This window comes from Podarcis pityusensis, assembly GCF_964106645.2.
Source record: "Podarcis pityusensis genome assembly, chromosome: Z".
In the NCBI taxonomy this organism is placed as follows: domain Eukaryota; kingdom Metazoa; phylum Chordata; class Lepidosauria; order Squamata; family Lacertidae; genus Podarcis; species Podarcis pityusensis.
Window position 1 is genome coordinate 18680233 of NC_138044.1, and position 16105 is coordinate 18696337.

The 16105-nt window shown below is 47.8% G+C and overlaps 1 protein-coding gene across 3 annotated transcripts in view; it reads right to left on the reverse strand.

Moving 5' to 3' along the window:
• Positions 1-2178: 2178 nt before the first annotated feature.
• GPSM1 (G protein signaling modulator 1) overlaps positions 2179-16105 on the reverse strand; it is a 54126-nt gene continuing 40199 nt past the window's right edge. For all 3 annotated transcript variants that reach the window (XM_080989832.1, XM_080989833.1, XM_080989834.1), the window contains 3 exons: positions 9179-9341; positions 5547-5755; positions 2179-2993 (listed from right to left, as the gene is read on the reverse strand). In XM_080989832.1, coding sequence (XP_080845958.1) covers positions 2805-2993; positions 5547-5755; positions 9179-9341 — 561 coding nt within the window. In that variant the 3' untranslated portion in view covers positions 2179-2804. The remainder of the gene's footprint in view (positions 2994-5546; positions 5756-9178; positions 9342-16105) is intronic.

Sequence of the window (16105 nt, forward strand, 5' to 3'; positions counted from 1 at the left end):
CAAAAGGGAACCCGGGGCCTTCTGCATGCAAAGTGAATGCTATGCCATTGAGCTACAGTACCTTGCATAAAAATAAAGTTAGATTCTAGTCCTTATAGATCTGCGCTTCTCTGATTGAAATTTGCAGGGTGTTGGGTGTGCTGAGCCAATACAGCCATTACTCTCAACCTTGTAGATGGAAGGTACGAGAGGCAACCTTTCCCAAACTGAGAGGACTCAATGAGAAGAAGGGGTGTGGGTGGCTTGGCCTGGCTCTGTTCCAGGAGAAGCGCCATAAATCCTCAAGCACATTGATGCTTTTTGAAATGGCTTGACGGTGAACATTTTTCCTTAAGTGCCCTCAAGCCATTTTGGACCACATCTCCCATCAGCTCCTAATACAGCAATCTGCTTTATGGGAGGGACCATGGTCCAAAGTCCCTGGAGGGTAGCAGGTGGTTGCTCCAGATGAGGCCTGGCAGCCTCAAGAAAAGATGCTCAGGTATTTTGTGTGGGGTGTGAGATTTTCCACCAGATGGCAGCAGAACATCAGAAAAGATTTTTAAAACGGCGCAGGCGAAAGGATGGAGGAAGAATCTGATTGTGTTTGATTTATGACCCCTTCGTACTTTGACTCTTGCAGTGTTGAGTGCAATGTCAACACACTATAAGCTCCACAAAGGATATTAAAGTTGGAAAAAGTTTAGAAAAGGGCAACCCAAATGATTAAGGGAGGTGGTGGAGTGAAAAATGGTTGCAGTGTGTGGGGCTTTTTAGCTTGGACAAAAGGTGAGGAAAAGGTGACACGAGATAAGTTTATAAAATTATGCACGGCCTGGGCAAAGTGGAGAGAGAAAAGTTTTTCTTCCTCTTTCATAGCACTAGAACTTGTGGAAATCCAATGAAATTGTACGTTAGAAGATTCAGGTCAGATAAAGTCCTTCTTAGACTATGGTACTCACACAGAAGGCAGCTGTTGGCACCAACATGGATGGCTTTGAAGGATAAGCGAAATTCATGCAGTAAGAGAGAGATGTTGATGGCATCTAGCCATGATAGCCAAGCTCTGACCCCCACAGTTGCAGGCAGCAATGTTTCTGAATATAAGTTTCTGGAAGCCATAAGAGGGCAGAGAGCTCTTGTGTTTGGACTGCTTGTTGGTTTCTGGCAGTCAAGTGTGGCTGGACTAGGTGGGTCATTGACTTGATCCAGCAGACACTTCTGATGTTCTGAACGTCAGAATCATAGAATCATAGAATCATAGAGTTGGAAGAGACCACAAGGGCCATCGAGTCCAACCCCCTGCCAAGCAGGAAACACCATCAGAGCACTCCTGACATATGGTTGTCAAGCCTCTGCTTAAAGACCTCCAAAGAAGGAGACTCCACCACACCCCTTGGCAGCAAATTCCACTGTCGAACAGCTCTTACTGTCAGGAAGTTCTTCCTAATGTTTAGGTGGAATCTTCTTTCTTGTAGTTTGGATCCATTGCTCCGTGTCTGCTTCTCTGGAGCAGCAGAAAACAACCTTTCTCCCTCCTCTATGTGACATCCTTTTATATATTTGAACATGGCTATCATATCACCCCTTAACCTCCTCTTCTTCAGGGTGTGTTTTTTTTTAAAACCCTAATTATATGCAAAGCTGTGCACCAGGTGTGCTTGGCATGGTGGGCCTGTTCTTTTATCTCCATCATGCAGATAGCTGGGCAGGGCCACCCATATGCTGGGCATTTGATGTCATGATTGGTTGGATGGCCACCTGTCAGGCATGCTTTAGTTGTGATTCCTGCCTTGCAGGGGGCTCAGCTGGATGACCACTGGGGGTCCCTCCGCACCCTACAATTTATGCCTCCAAATCCACAGAAGAGGGCCAGGCTCCAAGTTGCACCCTGGTGAGGTGTGATTTTGTAAGGAGAAGCAGCTATTTAAAAAATGGCAAAAAAGTATTTCAAGTGGGGGCTCGTGGCCAAATCCCAAGAGACGATTCTGGTTTCAGGATCCATCAGAAGGGATGGCTTGAGCCACCTGGAATGTGGTTTGGCCCTTTGCCAGATAATGGCAGGGAAGCTGGGAGTGACCCTTCTCTGTTGCCCCCACCCCAAAATGCCATGTGGTGCGAATTAGACTCTTCTCCCCACCCCCTCCCAGCTCTGTCTTGGTTTCAGAGTCGGAAGCTGAAATAAAACACCAAAAGACCTTGTGATCCAAAAATGTTTAATAAGCACCCTCTTCCCCCACAGAATTCATTTGGCAGCTCTTTGATTTTTATGGGGATGGGGAAAGTACCATGCAGATAAAGGACCCCTCCCCTCAATAAAATTATATTGTCTAACACACATCGTATATAGAATAAATTAGTGAATATATTGAATCTTGGCAGAGACATTCCTGCAGGTGGCTTGATTTCCAGTTTTGACTGGGCTTGGAGATGTGGGAAGGAGTGAAAAGCAACCCCTCCCCCACTGCTCCTGTCCTCTTCCCTGAAACCAATGGAAGGCCATCTGTCAGGGACACTTTAGCTGTGAATCCTGCATTGGAGGGGGCTGGGTTAGTTGAACCTTAGGGGCACTCTTCCAACTGTACATTTTTATGAATGTCTCTGGGAGCTTAGAGGTAGACTACCCCTGGTGGTAGAGGCACACTCAACTTTCCACCCCCAGCACCTCTAGGATAACAGCCCCCCTCCAAGAAATGGGCCTTGCTCAGAGCCGCTCCCTTGAGGCGGGACTGCTACAGTTGAGATTTCCCCAATGTCTCGCCCCCCCAGCACCTGCGTCCTCACAGCACTAGGGCTCAGTCCAGACCCTGCACGGGGGACCGGTCTTAGCTGGGGCTGTGCTGTGCTTCATCTTCTTCGGCTTCCTCTTCACCCAAGGCCAGGTCCACCCTCTGCTCGTCGATGCGCTTGGCCTGGGCCCTCTGAATGAGGCTGAAGAAATCTTCATCTGGCACAGTGGGACCGCGTGGGGTGGCATCGGGGGCTGCGCAGCGCTGGTCATCGATGCGAGAGGACTAGGGATGGGGAGGAGGAACGAGAAGAAGAAGTGAAGGAGGGAGACATCACAGAGAGGAGCAGAGAGTCAGGTGGTTTAGGACTGGCTTGGATTAGATGATCCTTGCGGGGGGGGGGGTTCCCTTCAGATCCTACAATATGGGACCGCCTCTCCTGGTATGTCCCACGGAAGACCTTACGGTCTTCAAACAAAAACATCTTGGAGGTCCCAGGCCACAGGGAGTTTAGGCTGGTCTCAACCAGAGCCAGGGCCTTTTCGGCCGTGACCCCAATCTGGTGGAACACTCTCTCACAAGAGTCTAGGGCCCTGCGGGACTTGACATCTTTCCGCAGGGCCTGCAAGACAGCTGTTCCACCAGGCCTTTGGCCAAGGCACAGCCTTTGGCAATCCTCACAGAACTCTAGCCCAATGGTTGCCATTAATTTGATTTGAACTGATTTTATAATGAACTGATTTTAGAATGTTTTATTATTTTACTGTTGTTAGCTGCTCTGAGCCTGGCTTCGGCTGGGGAGGGTGGGATATAAATTTATTTATTTATTTATTTATTTTATTATTATTATCATTATTATTACCTCCAAAGGTGGTGGACTCTCTTTCCTTGGAGGTTTTAAAGCAAAGGTTGGGGGTTCTTTAGTTGTGATTCCTGCACTGCAGGTAAAGGTAAAGGGACCCCTGACCATTAGGTCCAGTCGTGACCGACTCTGGGGTTGCGGCGCTCATCTCACTTTATTGGCCGAGGGAGCCGGCGTACAGCTTCCGGGTCATGTGGCCAGCAGGACTAAGCCGCTTCTGGCGAACCAGAGCAGCGCACGGAAACGCCGTTTACCTTCCCGCCAGAGTGGTACCTATTTATCTACTTGCACTTTGAGGTGCTTTCGAACTGCTAGGTTGGCAGGAGCAGGGACCAAGCAACGGGAGCTCACCCCGTTGCGGGGATTCGAACCGCCGACCTTCTGATCGGCAAGTCCTAGGCTGGGCTAAATGATCCTTGGGATTATTGTTTATTTATTGCATTTTCTTTCCTCCAATGATCTAAAGGGGACATACGTGGTTCTCCCCCCACCCCACAAAAACCCTGTGAGGTAGGTTGACTGAGAGTGAGGGACTACCCCAACATGGACTTCATGGCCAATGGCAGATTTGAACCCTGATCTCCCAGACTCTAACCACCACGTCACACTGGCGTAGTTAATTTGGGACCAACGCTCACTGATGGTCCTTCGGGTCACTTGCTCCCAAGTCATGTAGAACCTTATCAGCAAGGACCAGTAGCTGGTGGAATACTGCCCAGAAATTGCATTTCAGCAGGTTGAGCTAGATGACAAATGGTTCCCGCCCCCCCCCCCATGCTATGATTCTATGCTATAATCTTCTCTGGCTGCCTAGTCCAGCATCCTGTTCTCACAGTGGCCGCCCAAGTGCCTAAATGTGAAACCAGTAAGCAGGATTCCAGTGCAACACCAATTCTCCCTTCCTGTGGTTTCCGGCAGCATTGCTGCCTGTGGCCGTGGAGGCAGAGCAGAGTCACTGTGGCGAATAGTCCTCAGCGGCTTTCTTTTAAAGCCATCCAAGTTGGTGGCCATCTCCTGAGCTGGGGTCAAGCCCTGAACATCTTAGGTCTAAGGGACTGCCTGAAACTGTAACATCCTAGCTCCATCACTGAGATCACCTGCAGGAGTGTTGTTGATCGGCTCTTTTTATAACAAGAAGAAACTGAGCATTTAATGTCACAGAGGAGAGGGCTACTGATGGCTGCCAGTCATGATGGCTATGCTCTGCCCACCACAGTTGGAGGCAGTAATGCTTTCGAATCCCAGTTGCTGAGACTCATAGGAGGGTAAAGCGCTTTTGTGCTTTGATCCTCCTTGCCCGTTTCCCAACAGAGGCATCTGTTAGCCACTGTGAGAACAGGATGCTGGCCTAGGTGGGCCATTGGCCTGATCTAGAAATGCTTTTGTGACATTCTTAGAAGCCTCCAGGTCCAGAGGCAGTCTATCGGGACTCCTAGATCCTAAGCAGCATTTGGTGACAGTGAGAACAGGATGCTGGCCTAGATGGCCCATTGGCCTGATCCAGTAGGCTCTTCTTATGTTCCTATGTCATCCGCCCTGCCCTCTGGAATACTGTCCCCTTTTGTTTGGCCTATGCAAGCAATTGAGAATACATCTTTTCCCCATAATGGTCAGATTCTTTCTGATTTTAAAGTTTCACATGAGTTTGCGTTTATGCACTCAGACATTTAAAAATGTATCGTGGTATAGATATTTTTAAATCAATGGATGCTTTAGCGATGATTCCTGCATTGTCTGGGGTTGGACTAGATGACTCTTGGGGTACCTTCCAACTCTGCAATTCACTTGAGTTTGCAATTCAGTGGTTCTATGGACCAGTGCTCTGAACTGGACCCCTTCAGAGCTGGATGAGTACCCTTCCACAACTTCAACCCTCCCCAAAAAAGAACAGAGCAAAAAAATAAGCCCCAAGATTTTCAAAAGCCGGGAACTGACAGTTTAATGATGTCAAGTGATTAGCCATGCTCAAAACATACCTGGCACTTCATGAGCATGTTGAAGAACTCGTCGCCTGGCTCCTGCTGTGTGCCGCCTTCCCTGCGGAGGTGGCTGAGGTTGTTGGGGGTAATGCGCAGGCCTGGCAGGCTGCCCACGCTGGCCCGCTGGTCGTCCAGCCGCCGGCTCTGGGAGCTGGCGATGAGGTCGAAGAGCTCCTCAGTCTGTGGGGAGGCCATTGAGGACTGGGCTGCCAGTGCAGGAAGAAAGAAATGTTATTGCAGAAACAGAATAGATGATCCCCAGGGTCTCCACCTAGTCCAACCGCTTGCAAATCAGGAAACTCAGCTGAAGTGTCCCTGGCAGGTAGCCACTCAGCCTCTGCTTTAAGATCTCCAATGAAGAAAATAATAATCATAACCATAATAGTTTAGTTGGAAAGCTCAGTTTTCATTCCTTCCTTCTGCAGATGCAGCCTAGAACTTCATTAGCTTTTTTTGCTGCTGCATCACACTGTCGACTCATGTCAAGTTTGTGGTTTACTAAGATCCCTGGATCCCTTTTCACATCCACTGCTGTCAAGCCAGGTGTCCCCCAACCTATACCTGTGCATCTGGTTATTCCTGCCTAAGTGCAGAATCTGACATTTGATCTCACTGAAATTCATTCTATCTTCTGTGGTACAGTGGAACCTCAGGTTACGTACTGTTCTCCTTAACGAATGCTTCGGGTAATGACCCAGAAGTAGATGCCCCTAGTTGCAAACTTTGCCCCAGGATGCGAGCGGAAGTCGTGCGCCAGCGGCGGGAGTAGCGGGAGGCCCCATTAGCGAAAGTGTGCCTTATGTTAAGAACGGTTTTGGCTTAAGAACGGACCTCCGGAACGAATTAAGTTAGTAACTGGAGGTACCACTGTATTAGCCTCCCCTCTCAGTTTAGCATCATCTGCAAATACAGTGTGCATCCCCCTCAATTCCTATATCTAAGTCATTTATAAAGATTTTTTTAAAAAATTGCTTACAGTATAACTGAGTACATTAAAAAGGAGAACCCTGGGGAGACCCTGGGTTGGACTAGATGACTCTAGTCCCTATGAATTCAGGATTCATTGGAGGTTTTTAAGCAGAGGTTGGAAGGGCACCTATCAGGGATTCTTTAGTTGTGATTCTTGCATTGCAGGGGGCTGGGCTGGATGACTGCTGGCAGTCTCTTCCCACTCTATAATTCTGTGATGATGATAATGATAATGATAGCAAATTGTAGTGCAGTGATTAGAAATTATTCCAGGTTGCTTGCTCTGAAGTAATCGAGGATTTTATCAGCAAATACCAGCATCTTGTGGAACACACTGCTCAGAATTAGTTCCAGCAACAACCCTTGCTCAGCAGCTTGCAATACACATAGTTACTCTGCAGAACTCCTGGCATAAGATGTGCCCGCTAGCTTAGATAGATGTGTGAACAGAGTCGGTTGGGGGGCGGGGTGGATGGTGGTCACTGGATTGAGTACTTTTTTTCTGGGGGACAGGAGGCAGGCAGGTGGGAGGATTCCTTACTTCTGAATGGGGTAACTGTGCCCCTGAAGGACCAGGTGTGATGCCTGGAGGCCATTTTGGTCTCACAGCTGTCCATAGAAGCACTGGTTAATTCTGTGCCCAGGGCGGCTGTTTACCAGCTCCATCTGGTACGCAGGCTCAGACCCTACTTGCCTGTGTACTGTCTTCCAGAGTGGTAAATGCCCTGGTTATCTCTCCCCCCCCACACACTTTGGACTACTGCAATGCCCTCTATGTGGAGCTACTTTTGAAGGTGACTTGGAAAGTACAACTAAACCAAAATGGGGCTGCCAGACTGGTGACTGGGAGCAGCTGCTGGGACCATTTAACAATGGTTCTAAAAGATCTACATTGGTTCCCAGTACATTTCTGAGCACAATTAGAAGTGTTGGCCATTGACCTAAAATGGCCTCAGCCCTGTATACCTGAAGGAGCATCTCTACCTCCATTGTCCAGCCCAGACACTGAGGGCCTTCCCTTATTGTGAGAGGTGAAGTTACAGGGAACCAATCAGAGGGCCTTCTCAGTAGTTGCGCTCCCCCTGTGGAATGCCCCCCCCCTTTCAGATGTCAAGGTTGGCTACTGTGAGAAGAGGATGCTGGACTAGATGGGTCCCTCAGTGCTTTTGTATGTGTCCAAATACTTTGAAGCAAGCAGGAGGAGGTGTGGGCCCTGTGGAGGAAAGCAAGAGCCCCCAGGGGCGCTCCCGCATCAGCAGGGACGACAAGAAGCTCTCCTTCTATTTTTAGGAGCGAGAGAGCCTTGCTCAACCCCGCTCCTTGTCATAACACAGCCTGACCTTTTCAACACTGCCTCCTGCCTGCCTCGCAGCTTTGGCGCTCTGCCTGCATCTCCTGTGCCTGGTTTTTTCCAGAGCTTCCTCTCTTGATCCAAGCACACAAACCCCTGCTTAATATTTTGATGCAAGGAAGTGTCGACTTTGAACTTGCAGGCATCCAACGAAGGTGAATGTTGAGAGGATTCATTTAAAAGACAGGACTACAAACTGTTCCAATACGCTGTTACAGCGGCAAGAATACTGATGGCCCAGAGGTGGAGACAGGAGGAAATGCCGACTTTGAATGAATGGAGGATGAAACTTATAGATTACGCAGAATTGGACAAATTGACTGGAAGAATAAGATATCAGAAAGATCAAAAATTCATCGAGGACTGGGGAAAGTTTGCGGCATATCTGGAATCTATATGTGATCAACAAACAACGCTAGTGGGGTTTAAAGAGACTTTGTAATACTGTAAGGTATATTGTATGACAGAATTAGAGAGGTGTAAGATAATGGTAAATCAGCAAAACTATATAGAAAATGCGGGAAAATAAGAAAAATGGATGATTGTGGGAGGTGCTGGTGGAGGTTCAAAAACTGTAAATTTGTAATTATGGTTGTAACCAATATAAGCAAAAGGAAAACTGAATAAAAATTTAATACTGAGAGGATTCATTTTGCAGCACAGAGTTAATCTGTGGAACTGCCTCCTACAGGGGGCAGTGATGGCCACCTACTTGGACTGCTTTAGGAGGAGGAGAAGGCTATTGATGGCTACTAGCCAAGATGGCTATGGTCTGCCTCCACAGTTGGGGGCAGTAAACACTTCTTGATTATACTAGTTGCTAGAAACCCCAGGAGGGGAGAGTGCTCTTGCATGTGGGTTTCCCTTTAGGGTATCAGGCTGGCCATTGTGAGAACAGGATATTTGGCCTGATCCAGCTGCAGGACTTATCTTATGGGCAGATAAAAGGATAGACGTATTAATGTAGCACAGAGTTCAGAATGTGTTCATCCAAGTTGCTGGTCATCATGGCCTCTTGTGGGAGGGAGTTCCACAAATTAACACTGTGCTGCATGAATTTCTTCTCTGCCATGAACCCTCCAACACTGATAGCCTCATTGATAGCCCTCTCCTCCATGAATGTGTCTAATACTTTTTTTAAGCCCTTCAAGTTGGTAACCCTCAATGGTACCCGCAGGAAGAATATCCGCAGATTAGCAGTGCTGCATGAAGATATCCTTCCTTTTATCTGCCCTTATTTAAGACAGAAGGGGACACATAGCTATCCCAGCACAGCAAGGGCCCTGGGAGCAGGTCAACAAAAGCTTACAGGTCCTCTCCTCCAGGGCAGGCACCAGGGTGGCCACTGTAGCTTCTTCGGCCTCCTTCTGGCCTTCCTCCAAGGGACAGCGTTGGTCATCCATCCGGTTGCTCTGGAATTTGCTCAGCAGCTCAAAGAAGCACTCCTCGTCTGAAGGCGCCCGCTTGATTTTCTGCAAAGAAGAAATAATAATAGTTTTTTCCAGTCTCGATTTCCCACCATATTTAAAGTGGATCATCAAAACCAGAACTCAGCTGTCTAAATGCATCCCAGTTCCTACATGCTCTTCAAAATCAGATGGCAAGATTGCATATATATATATATATTCAAAAATAGTATTAATATCATTAAAACACTGTATTATTATAATGCACTCTATGTGGAGCTTCCCTTGTCACTTGGAACCTGGCGCGGTGGGACAACAGGAAATGAGACAAAGATTTGACAGTACTCCTGCAAAAATCTGATATTATCTGCTTACAAGACACTTGGCTATAGCATATCAGCCCCTTGCATTTACAGGGATGCTCCCAGGAAAGTCTTCCATCAGTTAAGAAGCAATTAAAGGGATGAGGAAGTGAGGGTTGGACCACTCCCCCCCCCCCCACTGAATTAAGCTGGGGAAATCAGCGCTGTGGAGTCCGGTCTCTTTTGTGATCAGCGCTGTGGAGTCCAGTCTCTCGGATTTTCTGTATGTTAATACAGTCATCAGATGCTATCTGATCAATCCCAGCGCTACAAGTGGTATATAGGAATACCAAAGAAGGTGAGTTGATGGGCAATGCAAAGAGACAAAACAAGATCTTTTACGAGCTATCATGTTGTTGTTGTTTTTTGGGGTGAGAACATTCTGAAATTAATACGGGAAATATGAGTTAGATAAGAGTGGCATATAAGAAAATCCTAAAGAATAAAAAAGTGAATTTTGTGACATGACAGTGGCAAGAATTAGGGCTGGCAGTGTCTGAGCAAAGGGAGCATAAATTCTGGGACCTGGTGGCTCAGTGTATGAACCAGACAAGATCAACCTTAGATGCCACTATATCAGCATGGCACTGATGGTTTTCAGTACGTATTATAAGCGGGAAGACACTTAATTTGCAAGATGTTGAGGTGAGAAACAGGCAGGAAAATTTGGGATAAATTCAAAAGCACAATAAAATTAGCTGCTCATCTCAATGTACCCCTCCCCTCTCCATTGGCATACACTGACCAAGAAAGTGCTGGTGTCATGCACCCACACCATGGGGCATTCTCACGCCATGTGCACACGCTGGAGGGTGTGCTGACATGTTGTGTGCATGCCATGCGGCTTGTGTGAGTGACATCAGCACACCCTGCAGCGTGTGCGAGTGAGGTGAGCATGTCGTGCGGAGTCATGCAATTTTGAGGGGGCCCTTCCCTCAAAAATTTGAGGTAGCCCTCAGCCCCCGCTCCGATGGTGTTCCTGCTCTGTGCATTTGAGTCATTCCCTCTAGCTGCTTCCTTCTTGTAGTTCCCTGCCCTTTAGCAGGATTCTGAAGGACCACCTCAGTTTCCTGTGCATCAGTGAAGCTATTATTCCCAGTACCAGGTATTGCCCTGTTGTTTGTAATATTGTCCCCCCCCCCACACCCTCAGGATTTGGTTTAAAGCAATCCTGATCAGGTTTGCAAGAGGATTAGCAAATGCATTCTTGCCAACCAATGTCAGGTGCGATCCATCTCTGGCAAGAAGTTCTTCCTTAAGGAAGCAGAGACCATGGACCAGGAAGCCAAACCTTCCCTGGCGACAGCACCTGCACAGCCGGTGGTTTACTTCCAGTATTTTCCTCTTTCTTCCTGGGCCATGACCTCCAACAGGAAGGAGTGATGGGAAAACCACCTGTGCTCAAAAGTCCTTCAGCTTCCTGCCCAGACTCTCATAGTCCCTTTGCTGTATGTTGAAGTCTGTGTCTGGCAGTGTCATTAGTACCCCCCTATGAATCAAAAGGAAGGTGACTTGTGGTCAGCTCGGCAACTTCTCTGCCCTGTTGTTAACCTTTTTACCTGGAAGACAACACAACTCCCAGGACATCCTGTTGCTTCTGTACACTGCTGTCTCTGTCCTTCTCATTAGGGAGTCACCTACCACTACCCTAAATCTGCCTCTGCTATCACCCTCTTCCCACTGGCTGTGGGAATCATCTTTCAATAGCAGACACCGCCCCCCCTTGGGTGGCAAGGAGGATAATTTTTTTATTTTCTCTCTTAATTCCTGATCAGCCTTCAGGCAGCTCAAAAGGCCAGATTCCTCCACTGGGTGGCTAATTTCGATGCTGCCCTAAATAGAAGGCAAGTGAGTGTGTGTGTTTTATTTTCTCCCTTCAGCATTGCTAGAAGACGAATTATTTCCCTGTGTTTAGCAAGCTGTGCTGTTAACCCTGTCCCTGCTGGTTTGGGGAATCTCTGGCTTCTGGGGTAGAGTAAGGTTACCAGATGTCCCCGTTTCCTGGGGACAGTCCCCAGATTTACTAATCAATCCCCTGACAAAATCCATTGAAGTTGAAAAGTGTCCCTGGATTCATTGAAAAAAATCTGGTAACCTTAGGGTAGTATCTATGATCCCAGTTAAGAACTATGGAATTCCCACAGGAGGCAGTGATGGCCACCAGCTTTAAAACAACATTAGAAAAATCCATAGAAAAGAGAGCTATTAAGTTGTTAAAAACCATGGGTGTGTGTGTGAGGGCTGTTGTGCTTGGGTCCTGCTTGAGGGATTCCTACGGGCATCAGGTTGGCCGCTGTGAGAAGAGGAGGCTAAGCTGGATGGGCCACTGGCTGGATGCAGCAAGCTTTTCTTATGCTTTTTATGCAATAACTCCCTCCCTCCCTCCCTCTTTTGTTCTGATGGTTCCCGGAGGGGGAACCAGGTTTAAAGACCACTTGTGTATCTCTTGAGCAACCCCCACCCCAAAAAGACCCTCTGCAGAAGGATATTGACAAGCTGGAAAGAGGAGGGTGACAGAGATGATGGAGGGTCTTGGAAACCAAGCCTGATGAGGAATGGTTGAGGGAGATGGGGATGTTTAGCCTGGATATGAGGACACTGAGAGGAGACATAAGATCCACCTTCAAATATCTGAAGGGTTGCCACCTGGAAGATGGAGGCAGCTTGTTCACGACCGGAACCTGAAGCTTCAGATGACAAGAAAGGAACATTAGGAAGAAGTTCCTGAGGGCAGGAGCTGTTCCGACAGTGGTACAGAGGGAGTCCCTCGGGACAGACTGCCTTGGAAGGTGGTGGACTTTCCTTCCTTGGAAGCTTTTAAGCAGAGGTTGGGTGGCTGTCTGCCAGGGATGCTTTAGTTGTGCTTTCTGCACTGCAGGGAGTTGGACTAGATGACCCTTGGGAGTCCTTTCCAACTCTACGATTCTATTGTTCCTGTGGGGCAGAGTGTGTATGCATACAATAACGGATCCATGCAGCTGCTTGCATTTTTGGCCATTTCGTTGGGCGTTAAGCTGTCAGGAAGAGCTCTGGGGCTTCCCTGCATACAGGGAGGCTGGGATAAAAATAACCCGGCTGTCTGGCAAAAGGTGCTCATTTGGGTCAACCACCGATCGCTTTGCTCTGAAGAGCTGTAATTTGGGGGCATTTGCACAGCTGTGTTGGTGTTTGCTATTGTCCCCATTGTCACAGAGTCCTAGAATTGTAGAGTTGGGAAGGACCCCAAGGGTCATCCAGCCCAAGCTCCTGCAATGCAGGAATCGCAGCAGGTCTGTGCCCATGGTGGGTTGGGGGTAGAAGGATGAGAAATGAAAAGCCCCAAACGCCCAGAAGAGAATCTGTGCTCCTTTTTTCTCTCTGTGGCAAAGTCTGGGAGAGCAGGAATGGGGCAGAATTCATGCAGCATGGCAGGGGGAGGATGAGAAATGGAAATTCTGAGCTTCACAACTGAAGTATTACTATTAATTATTATTATTTATCATATCCTTCCATGGATGTTTTGAAATGGAGGGCAGGTGGCCTTTTGTCAGGGATTCTTCATCTGGGATTCCTACACTGCAGGGATGTAGAGTAGATATTTGTCCAGGACAAGCCCAAAGAAGCCTCCTGTGTGACCTGGGGACTGACTATCATGGTTGGCCTGGGCAGGTGACTGGCCACCCACTGCACTGGGGCAACAACCCCTGCTGCCACCACCCATAGCTGTCAACTTTTCCCTTTACTTGTGAGAAATCCTATTCGGAATAAAGGAATTTCCCTTAAAAAAAGGGAAACGTTGACAGGTATGCCACCACCTACTGAGCAGGAACACCCAACTTCTTTCTCTTTCCTTCTATTTTTGCTTTTTCTTGAGCCTGGCGGAAAACTATGTGCAGGTCAAAAAGAATCCCACAGTCCTAGAGTATGCCTGGGTCTAAAGCAACTTCTGTCAGGCTGGTTCTCTGTAAACAACACTTTCCCCTACAAATTGCACCAGCCCCAGGGTCATCTGATAGCTGCGCTGCCTGGCAGCTGGTGGGCACTGTAGTCCAACGCATCTGGAGAGCAGGAGGAGGTCTTGCAAGTTTGCAAAACATCCTTCTTCTGAGCCCAGTTAAGCCTCATGCCCCACTAGGAGTTAAGTTGTTGTGCTGCCTATTCCAATTCCATCCTCCTCCAATGGCATCACCTGCTGATTATAAATACCCTTCCTAGGAGTGAGTTTCCCCCACACATCGCCTCCTGCAGCCCCCACAAGTATTTAAAGTTAGCTGCCGGCCTTATGGCACTTAAAACAGAAAGCCGACTCAAGAAAAGGGTGAGAATGAGATTAAATTGCCTTGGTTTTTTGAGGTAGGGAAGGAATCTAGAACGAAAGGAAGGTCAGTTCTCCTTCTTTGGTGGTTTTTAAGCAGAGGATGGATCGACAGCTGTGAGGAATGGTTTTAGTTGAGATTCCTGCATTAGGTGACCCTTGGGGTCCTTTCTAATTCTGTGATTCTGGTGAATCAACCCTTCTTCTCCGTGTTAGAATCTGAAAGTTTAGAATTATTCAGTTCTGAATAGCAGAACTGTAACAATCTGCATGAACCCCAGAAGAGCCCCTGATGGATCAGGGCAAAGTGGGCCCATCTAGTCGAGCACCCTGTCCTCACAGTGGCCAACCAGATGCCCCAATGGGAGACCCATAGACAGGACCAGAGCACAAGAGCCCTCTCACTTCCTAAGCTCACAAGGTCATCTTGACTAGTAGCCATCTCCTCCCTGAATTTGCCCAGTCTTTTATTATTATTTTTTAAGCCATCCCTCTTGTGGAACACTGTTGCAGACAGACTGGGTCACAGAAGTTCCAGTGTTCAATATAGCATCTTCTGACATAAGAGCAAAAGAAGATCCTGGTGGATCAGCCCAGTGCCCCACGTACTCCAACGTCTGGTCCTCACAGTGGCCAACCAGATGCCCTCAAAGGAAACCCCAAAGCACTTGAGCATTCTCCTCTCCCTTTCAGCAACTGGTATTTATAAAAGCATTACTGCCTCTGACCATGGAGGGAGAAAGAATTTAACAATCCTTGCTAGTAGTCATCAATAGCCTTCCCCTCCACGAATTTGTCCAATTCTTTTTCTAAAGCCATCCAAGTTGGTGGCCACCACTGCCTCCTGCTGGAGGGAGTTCCGCATTTTAACCATGCGCTGAGTGAAGAAACATTTCCTTTTATCCTGAATCTACCCATGTTTAGCTTCATGCCATCCTGACTCAACAGGGCTCTGGGGAGAAAGGATCCTGCCCACCCAAACTGAAGTGAAACCAGATTCAGAATTCAACTACTTCGTCCACAAACTCACCATTGGTTCCCCCAAATCCGTGACTAGCTTGAAGGTTAACCTCACCTTTGCAATTCAAGGCCCTTTGAGGGGCTGAGGTGGTTACAGCCACTAACAACCTTGTCTTAAACAGAAAGGCCACTGATTCCTGCATTGCAATGGGTTGTACTAGATGACTCTCGAGGTCACTTCCAAATACAATTTAGGATTCTACGTTTGGTCCAATGGCCGTTGCTACCTCCAAGTCCAGCCCTGGCTACTTGAGTGCTGTTTATAACCTAACCATCTGGTTATTCATGCCTAGATGTAGAACCTTACATTTGCCCCTATTGAACAAACCAAATGGATTTCAAGGTGGACAAATGTCAGGTTCCACACTTAGGCAGGAATAAACAAATGCACTAATAAAACATGAGGGACACCTGGGTTGACAGCAGTGGATTGAAAAGGATACAGGGGTTTTAGTATGAGCCACAAGCTTATACTAAGCCAACAGTGTGATGCAGCGGCAAAAGAGGCTAATGTTACTCTAGGTTGCATTAGCAGACGCTGAGTGCCCAGATCAAGGGAAGTCATAGTAACGCTATATTCTGCCTGTGTCCAGTTATGGGCACCACCATTTAAGGGGTATAAGGACAAGCTAGAAGGTGGGCAGAGGAAGGTGAGCAATATGATCAAGGGTCTGGAAACTATGCCTTAGGAGGAACGGCTGAAAGAGCTGGGCATGTTTAGCCTGGAGAAGAGAAGATGGAGAGGAGATGTGATAGCCATTTTCAAGGGCTGTCATATGGAAGCTTGTTTTCTCCTGTTCCTCAGGGTAGGACCCGAACCAATGGCTTCCAGTTACAAGAAAGGAGATTCTGATGAAACATCAGGAAGAACTTTCCGATGGTGAGAGCTGTTTGACAGTGGAACGGACCTCCTTTCTTGGAGGTTTTTAAACTGAGTTTGGATGGCCACCTGCAATGGATGATTTAGTTGAGATTCCTACATTACAGGGAGTTGGATTAAATGACCCTTGGGTTCCCTTCTATAATTCTATGATTTCCCAGCAAACCTGGAATGGGTTTGTTGGAAGACGTGTGAGCTGGAGAGTCAAGCTCAGGTCACTACCCTGACCTACACTCCATGGGCCAAATTAGAAGTGTGTGTGTGTGTATGACTC